The sequence below is a fragment of the Cebus imitator genome, unplaced genomic scaffold (genome assembly GCF_001604975.1).
Source record: "Cebus imitator isolate Cc_AM_T3 unplaced genomic scaffold, Cebus_imitator-1.0 Scaffold14, whole genome shotgun sequence".
NCBI lineage: Eukaryota > Metazoa > Chordata > Mammalia > Primates > Cebidae > Cebus > Cebus imitator.
This window is the reverse complement of record NW_016107329.1, coordinates 11,206,050-11,213,481: the sequence shown is the minus strand read 5'-3', so window position 1 is coordinate 11,213,481 and position 7,432 is coordinate 11,206,050. Positions and strand designations below refer to the sequence as shown.

At 61.2% G+C, this 7,432-nt stretch overlaps 1 protein-coding gene across 10 annotated transcripts in view; it reads right to left on the bottom strand.

The window, feature by feature from the left end:
• Nucleotides 1–7,432, bottom strand: part of MCF2L (MCF.2 cell line derived transforming sequence like) — a 212,943-nt gene that overhangs the window by 84,524 nt on the left and 120,987 nt on the right. For all 10 annotated transcript variants that reach the window (XM_017502483.2, XM_017502537.2, XM_017502520.2 and 7 more), the window contains one exon: nucleotides 2,340–2,423. In XM_017502483.2, coding sequence (XP_017357972.1) covers nucleotides 2,340–2,423 — 84 coding nt within the window. The remainder of the gene's footprint in view (nucleotides 1–2,339; nucleotides 2,424–7,432) is intronic.

Below are 7,432 nucleotides of genomic sequence, written 5' to 3'. Positions count from 1 at the left end.
GAAGTGCCAGCCGACACCGATCTGTCTCAGACGCGGTAAGGAGGGAACCACCAAGGGCTGTCACGGACTTCATCCAAAGCCACGCACACCTGCAGGAGAAGCACCAGCTGACACCGATCCATCTCAGATGTGGTGAGAAGGGAACCACCAAGGGCTGCCACGGACTTCATCCAAATCCACGCACACCTGCAGAAGCGCCAGCTGACACCAATCTGTCTCAGACGCAGTACTGCTGCTACAACCTGGATCCTGAGAACAGCCTGGCCTGCACGGGGTCCCACCCCAGCTGGGCCCATGGCCGAGCCTTCAGGACATGGCTCCGGACTGGGTGCACCTCTAGGAGTCAGCGGGCAGCCGTGAGCAAGTCCAGCTCTCAGGAGGGACCCTCACCATGCACAGGAAGACACAAGGTCACGTAACAAGGGGTATGTGGCAGAGCACAGGTGAGGAGGGAGAGGGTGTGGCCAAGGGCATGCCTCTGAGCAAGGGCCTGAGGGGACGGGCCAGCCCCAAGCCCCGTGGAAAAAACGGGCTGCAGGGAGAAGGCCTGCCATGCAAAGGCCCGAGGCTGGCCCGAGGCAGGGGATGGGGAGGCAGCCTGCCTCTAGGGTGTGGGCAGGAGACCAGAGTGGGCAGCAGTAGCACAGGGGAGTCCGGCTTTTATTCCAGGAGGGAGAGGAGCCCACGGAGGCTTCAGTGTGGTCCAGGACCTCTGACGCTCCTCTGATCAGAGTGCGGGTCTCTGCTCGGGGTCTCCAGGTCCATGTGGAGGGTCGCTGGGCTGTGATCGTCTCTGAGCTGTTCCTCCAGCTCCCCACTACGGGCTTGGCAGGCTCTGTTCCCAGCTGCAGTGCCAAGGCCCCAGTTTCCTCCATGGGGCAGCTCTCATCCTGGTCAGGCGGCCTCTGCTTCCTTCAGGGCCACACAGAGAACTCCCAGGTGTCAAATCCTTCCTGCACCTGGAATCTCTCATGCCGGGAAGAACACATCTCTAAGGGCTTGGCTGATCGGGTCCGGCCCACCAAGGAAGACCTTAAAGTAGCTGATTGGGAGCCTCAAATTCATCTGCAAAATGCCCTCACAGCGCTCCTGGGGTGGCGTCAGAGAAACCACTGAGAAAAGGTGGTGTCTGGGGCCGTCCCGGGACTCTGCCCTCCCAGGCACCAGTGGGTGGGGCACGGCCTGGCATCTGGAGGAAGGTCAAGGCTGGAGGCCTAGGTCAGGACTTGCCCAGGCCTCGTGGCAAGGCCGTGAGCCTCTCTGGAGTCGTGGAAGGGATAAGGGAGCTGAGGACGCAGGAGGAACCGGCAGAAGCCACAGTGCCTCTCCTGAGCCGTCACTGCGCCTGGTCCCCAATGCAGGGAGCTTGGAGCCCCCGACCTCTGGGAGTTTTCAGTTCCCAGAGACTACCCGCTTCCTCCCCTCCTCCTCCCGGGCCACAAGACCATGGAAAGCAGGGTCCATCCCGGGACAGCTCTCCTTCTCCTCAGGCCATCGTGTTGCTGGCTGTCTCTTCAACTTTGTTCTCAAAAAACCCACCAGCTGTGCCTTGGCCTCTGGCAGTCAGCCTCCCTTAGACTCCAAGTCCTGGCCTGGGGTGCAGGCTGGCTCTGGGGGTGCAGGTGCAGGATGGAGGCCCCCACCATGCCAGTCATGGAGTGGGGGCTGGGCTGCTGGCGGAACGCAGAAGGCAGAGGCTGACTCCCAAGAGTACTGCGTCCTCAGTGCCAGGGCACCCTCATGGCCCAGGGAGGGCATGCATGTGTGTGGGGTTTTTTTCTGATGGGTCCTGTTGGGCAGATTTGTTGACATAAGAACGGCATCTGCACAGCTCGGGGCCACTGCAGGCGCCCTCGCCGCACCCACACAGGGGGCTGGGGGCCTCACTGTGTCCCCATGGCTGCAGGCACCACCTCCACAGGTGGGCCAGACGCAGGGGTGGAGGCCACAGTGGATGGAGCGTGGCCTGGGAGGGTGGCCAGAGCAGCCAGAAGGTGCCCGGATGTAGCGGGAACTGGGGGTCACTGAAGCCCACGGGCTCAGCACCCACACACCACCCACGTTTGTCCCTGGAGGCTGCAGTCAGTGGTGCCCAGGCTACGTCCCACTGGGGACCCTGACATTCCTCTGCCCACCTCCTCCCAGTGGCCGTGTGCCAACTGCCTGCTGCACAGAGATAGGGAGAGCCTCTAGGTCATAGATCACACCCAAGGCAGTGAACGAGCAGCCCTCACATGACCCTTCCCAGCTCCAGCCCAGCCCAGGCCACGGGGGCTGCTCAGCCCACACCTGGCCCCAGACCTCTCCCTCTCCACCCTGTCCCGGCTTCCGGAACTCACCGGACAGGTAAGCAAAGCGCTTCTTCAGCTGGTCCTGGATGTCAGCAGCACAGAGCGGGACGATGTCCTGGTGCATGATTTCATCTGTGGGGAAGACAGACAGCATGCGTCAGCCCCGAGAAACTGCCCCCACCGATCCCATGCAGAGCCGGCACTTCCACGGGCAGCTGCAGGAGCCACGTCGTGTGGCTGGAGAAAGGCTTTTCAGTTTCCAGTACGGAGATGGTCAGCACCGGCAGGGAGCACGGCCTTTCGCTTCCCAGCACACAAAAGCTGCGAGTTGAGTGATTCACCAACAATTTTTATAGTGTGGTATAAGAGGTTCAGACAGAGAGAGACTGAGGCAGAGAGAGGGAAGGACAAAGACAGACACCTGGGCAGAGGGGAGGCAGGGGAGCGGCAGCAAAGGGCTGGGTCCTGGCTCCTTGGATGACTTCGCTTTGGTCTGAGTCTCACCCACGTCGGGGAAAACGTTCAGATGATCCCTGGCCCGAACCTGTTGCGGGTGGAATAACTTGTGGCCCACGAGGAAACCCTGGCCAAGGAACAGGCCACTGCCACTGCACACACGGGACCCTCGGGGGTCTGTGCCACACCTCTGGCCTCGCCATTAGCTGGATACAAATGAGACAGGATGGCAACAGCAGGGCCAACCCCCGCATCCATCCCTGCATGCAGCAGGTTCAAGGGGCCTGGATGCACTGCAGCACCTGCAGCCACTGGGCCAGCGCCAGCCGGGAGCACGGGGTCAGGACCGGCCAGGAGCAGGGGGTCAGGACCGGCCGGGAGCACGGGGTCAGGGCTGGCAGGGAGCACGGGGCCAGCAAGACCCTCCAGGGAAAGCCGTGCAGACTGACAGGCTGGCAGTCTCAGAGCAGGTGCCAGGCGCCTGTGCCTCAGGGACACTGACCTGGAGCAGACGCGATTTCTGGCCAGTGCTCTCATCACACAGACACATTTACACCTGAACAGCCACTTGATTTCCCTCTAAGATGCAGGACTCATGCTGATGGCCTGAGAACGGCTTAAACACTCAATTCTTCCGCACCTGAGGACCCAGGCCACCCACAGCCTGAAGATGTGGGTCAGAGAGGTGTTAGTACCTGGAAATTCCCAGGGGAAAATGAGAGCTAATATCAACCTGGCAACAGGCTTACATCCTGCTCCTCCAGTCTTGCAGACGAGCAAGTGTAAACACAGGACTCAGGGAACCCACAGGGGCCCCTCCTGGGCTGTGGCGGCTGTGGCCTTGCCGGCTACCGGGCTGGTTTGCCTCCAAGCTGGAGACAGCCCCAGTGCTGGTGACAGAGCAGTGGGGCCACAGCGTCACGGGGCTGCCCGAGCCACACAGATGTCGAGGCCCTTCCACTGAGCCTTGCAGGGAGAGCTCCAGGCAAAGGTCCGCTCCCAGTAAGCAGCTATGTCTCAGCAATGGCTTATTTTGTGGGAGAAGGACAGAAACAGTCACACCAGTACTCCGGGCGAGGTGACCCCCACCGGTGCGCACCTCTGCGTCTGTGCAGCTGATGGCAGCCTAGACTGCACAGTTCAACATTCAGATTTTACGTTGCGTTTTTCTCTCTCACCAGGAACAGCTGCAGCCTCAGAGAGGAAACCAGGAGGCGCCTTCCTCAAACCCAGCATCTGCTCACCCTGGAGAAGCACACGGCTGACACAGAGCTCGGGGGAAGGCTCTCCCTGGAGTTTTGAGAAATTCTGGGGGCTACAAAAAAGACTGCTACTGTGAGCTGGCAGGTCTGTCATGGGGGTCAGCTTGGACCGGGGCTGCCACGGTCAGTGGCAGCTGCAGGAGGCTGGCAGCTGGGCTCACTGGGGCCTGGCCACGATCGGGGAAGCATCACCCATGTCTCCCTTCCACGCTTCAGCCTCCAGACGCCATTGACCGTGAGTCAGGCATCGAATGGACATTTCCACCATGACTCCCAGACTCCACAGTGGCAGCTCCAGGAGGTGGGCGGCGTGTTCCCTCATAGCGCAGGCATTCCTGACGCAGCTCTGGACCTCGCCCGCACCTGCTCTGGGGCCCTGCTGACAGCAGACATCTTTCCTGTGTGTTAGAGATGGACAGACACTGCCCACCGCCCCTCCACGTCCGGAGAGTGGTACGTGAAGTGAAAGCGGCCTCTGGGACAGGCTGTCCACGGGGGCCTCCTCGTACCCCCTCCAGGGGCTAGCCACACACTCAGAATTCCTCAGACAGGCGAGGTTCAGGCCAGGAGCCCTTGCTCAGCGGCCCCTCTGTGGCCAGTCTGACCCCACTCTATTTCCTATGGAGACGCCACCTTGGAGAGGACCTTCTCCACCTCCTCACCAGCCAGGGGCCCTCCCGGCACCCTGCACACTCCATGGGTGCCTGCAAGCCCCTACTCAAGACTGCAGGGACCATGCCTGGCTCCCCACCCTCCCCACAGGGCCCAGCCCAGCAGCTCTCCCTGCTAACGAATCGGAGGAAGGGAGGGGGGCCTTCTCACAGCAGCCTGTGGAATCCAGTGCCGAGGCCCCAACTCCTCACATGCGGGCTCCCACTCTCTGGGTGTCACAGGCCCACAGGGCTCAAAGCATCACCTATCCACCATCCACACCACCTGTCCACTGTCCACACTGCCTGCCACCTTCCACACCGCCTGTCCACCGTCCATGCTGCCTGTCCACCATCCACACCGCCTCTCCACCGTCCACACCACCTGTCCACTGTCCACACTGCCTGCCACCTTCCACATCACCTGTCCACCGTCCACACCACCTGTCCACCATCCATACCGCTTATCCACTGTCCACACTGCCTGTTCACCATCTACACTGCCTGTCCACACTGCAGCATCCACCTGCTGGTAGCCCCTGGCGCCTCTGGACTCCTTGGGCCAGGACAGATTCTAAATATTATCCCTTAGATCAAATGCCTCGTTCTGGGTTTGAAAAGCAGGGTCCCCCTCTGCATGATCAGAAACTGCACACGGCCAAGCTCATACAAATAAACTCTAAAAAATCACAGGCCGGGTGCGGTGGCTCACGCCTGTAATTCCAGCACTTTGGGAGGCTGAGGTGGGCGGATCATGAGGTCAATTGAGACCACCCTGGCCATCATGGTGAAAGCCCGTCTCTACTATAAATCCAAAAATTAGCTGAGCATGGTGATGCCAGCCTGTAGTCCCAGCTACTGGGGAGGCTGAGGCAGGAGAATTGCTTGAATCCAGGAGGTGGAGGTTGCAGTGAGCTGCTATCTCACCACTGCACTCCAGCCTGGTGACAGAGCAAGATTCCATCTTCAAAAAGAAAAAAAGTCACTGCATCTGAAGTGGTCACCGGCCACTCCATGAAGCTGAAGAGGCCGAAGGATGCTCTCTGACCACCGTCAGAGTGTTGGCCTTTTACTGCTCCCCACACACACCATCTGCAGCCGGGGGCCCTGGGATATTCAGGGCGTTGGGTGTTCCTTTCGTTTACATGTGTAAGTTGTCATTCTTCCTGATGTTTTGAATCCACTCAAGAATGATGGGAAATTCTGCACTTATGATCACATTTTTAAAAAAGTTCCAATTGACTTAATTTTGCAGCCATAAGACTAAGAAGCTCACGGAAGAACAAGGGTGGCACCCAGTTGAGGAGGCAGGTCCCCGGAGGAGATGCAGGCAGGCGAGCGTGGCGTCGTGGCGCTCCATCCTCTCGGATGTCCGGGAGGCGGTGGGCCCCGCACCCGTCTTCACCACCCAAGCCCAGCCCAGGCCAGGCCGAGCCCCCTCACCCAGGTCCTCTGTGGGAGTACCAGGTGGCACGACATCCTGCCCCAACCAATACCCCAGTGATCACCCCACAGCTCGGAGGCAGGTCTGAGGGGGAGGGTTAGGCGGGTCTGAAGGGGAGGGTGAGGGTCTCACGTCCGAGGCCTGGTGGAGGTTGCCCGTCCACTCCCCTGCTGTGCGGGTCACTTCCTACACCCTGCACATCTGGGCAGAGGCGGCAGGGGAGGCCAGTGTGGGGGTGGCCAGGCCTGCCCCTGCCCCACTGCAGCAGCCCTGCCTGGTGGGGCCGATCTCTTCTGGTCACCTCAGGGATGATGGGCGGGAAGGGCAGAGGTGCCCTTGGCTCAGCGGATACACAGGTGAAGCCCACCACCGAGCTTTCCTCACAGAAAATCGGGTCCTGGCTCCTGGCCATGTGACAGGCCAGGGAGGTGGGACCACGTGTCTATCTTTAGATCCCTTTGTTCCAACAGAATGAGGCGCCTGAAGCAAACTTCCTTCCTCTTGCAAACTGACTCGAAGACTGGCTTTATTTGAGGACAATTTCATCCTGAAAACCGGGTGTGGGGGCGTGGGGGAGTGGGGGAGTGGGGGAGTGGGGGTGGGAGAGCGGCCGGGACGTCTGAGCAGCATCCCGGGTCCCCCTTCCAACCCGGGGTGACCTTGGCTTTGCTGACAAGCAGCAGAGAGAATGCAGGAGAGGAGATGGGAGCTGGGTGGGGCCCCAGACACCGCTCACAGTGTGGGCGGGGGGGCATATCACAGATGGATCTCGGTGGGACCCCAGGAACCCACTCACGTGGCCACTCACAGTGTGGGCGGGGAGGTGCACCCTCACAGGTGGAGCCAGGTGAGACCCTGGAAACCCCTCACAGGTGAAGCCGGTGGGGCCCCAGGAACCCACTCATGGTGTGGGGGAGTGCACCCTCACAGGTGGAGCTGGGTGGGGCCCAGGAACCCACTCATGGTGTGGGGGAGTGCACCCTCACAGGTGGAGCTGGGTGGGGTCCAGGAACCCACTCATGGTGTGGGGGAGTGCACCCTCACAGGTGGAGCTGGGTGGGGCCCAGGAACCCACTCACTGGGGTAGGGGGTGCATCGTCACAGGTGGAGGCGGCCAGGCAGCTTCTGGCAGCAGAAAGAGCTCCGGGTGCAGCTGGAAAGCCCGTCCCTGGTGCTCACTGGTGACCGTGGGCAGAGGAGAGGACAGGGCCCTCCACGCAGCAGCCCGGGGTGGTTGTGGGCAGAGGAGAGGACAGGGCCTCCACGCAGCAGCCCGGGGTGACCGTGGGCGGAGGAGAGGACAGGGCCTCCACGCGGCAGCCCGGGGTG